The 821-nt window shown below is 38.2% G+C and overlaps 1 protein-coding gene across 1 annotated transcript in view; it reads left to right on the top strand.

Annotated features, from left to right (window-relative positions):
• Positions 1-821, top strand: part of LOC107477871 (uncharacterized) — a gene marked incomplete at its 5' end in the record, with an annotated part of 6,513 nt that overhangs the window by 372 nt on the left and 5,320 nt on the right. The window contains one exon of the mRNA XM_052261646.1: positions 587-670. Coding sequence (XP_052117606.1) covers positions 587-670 — 84 coding nt within the window. The remainder of the gene's footprint in view (positions 1-586; positions 671-821) is intronic.

Genomic DNA, 821 nt, shown 5'->3' with positions numbered 1-821 from the left:
ACCCTCTCTCTCTCTCTCTCTCTCTCTCTCTCTCTCTCTCTCTCTCTCTCTATTAAGTGCGTGTTTGGATGGTGGAGTTCGGAGAAGGTGCGATTCAGCATTATGAGTGAACAACAATAACAATGGCAGCTAACTAAGTAGATGATGATAGTGTTTACTTTTTGCATTTTAAGTGAAAATGTCGATTTTTAGCTATTGTTTGGGGGTTTGAGGATGTTGCATAAGAAAGTAACATAATTGAGCACGGTTTGTATGTTGAGGAAGCTGCTGTCTTGTTTTGGAGAATGGAGATATTTAATGTATGTTGAGATGTAGGGGAACAAGGGATTGTTGTTGAGGCAAGTTTGAGGTTTTATTTGCTTTATGAATATAATGGCTTTTATTTTGAGTTCAATTACTATGTACTGAAAGTGGAGAAGAATTTTAGACTTGCATAGTAAGACTTTCAAGATAGTTCGTGATTGAGTCATACGCTTATGATTTTAGCTCAATATCATCCAAGCATGACCTACAATTTGAACGTGTGTTGGTTTTGGATGTGGGGTTTTGGTTTTGTTTTCATTTCTTGGACTTGATTTTTCTGAAATGTGTTTGGGGTTGTTTGTGTGCAGGGCTGTGATTCGTGGGAGGAACATCAAGTTGGCTGTTGTAATTATCCACACTGGTGCAGGTGATTGACTTACTAGTTTTTCTGTCTTCGTCACTTTACTTCACCGTGCGCTCTACTCACAAACTGTATGAGGAGAGTGAATTTAGATTGTTACATCATTGAGTGGGCAAATTTTGCTATGGTTTTGATTGGAATTGATATGCAAATGGGG

This window comes from Arachis duranensis, chromosome 1, assembly GCF_000817695.3.
Source record: "Arachis duranensis cultivar V14167 chromosome 1, aradu.V14167.gnm2.J7QH, whole genome shotgun sequence".
Lineage (NCBI taxonomy): Eukaryota > Viridiplantae > Streptophyta > Magnoliopsida > Fabales > Fabaceae > Arachis > Arachis duranensis.
Note: the sequence above shows the minus strand (reverse complement) of the source record. Positions and strands in the feature narration are given on the sequence as shown.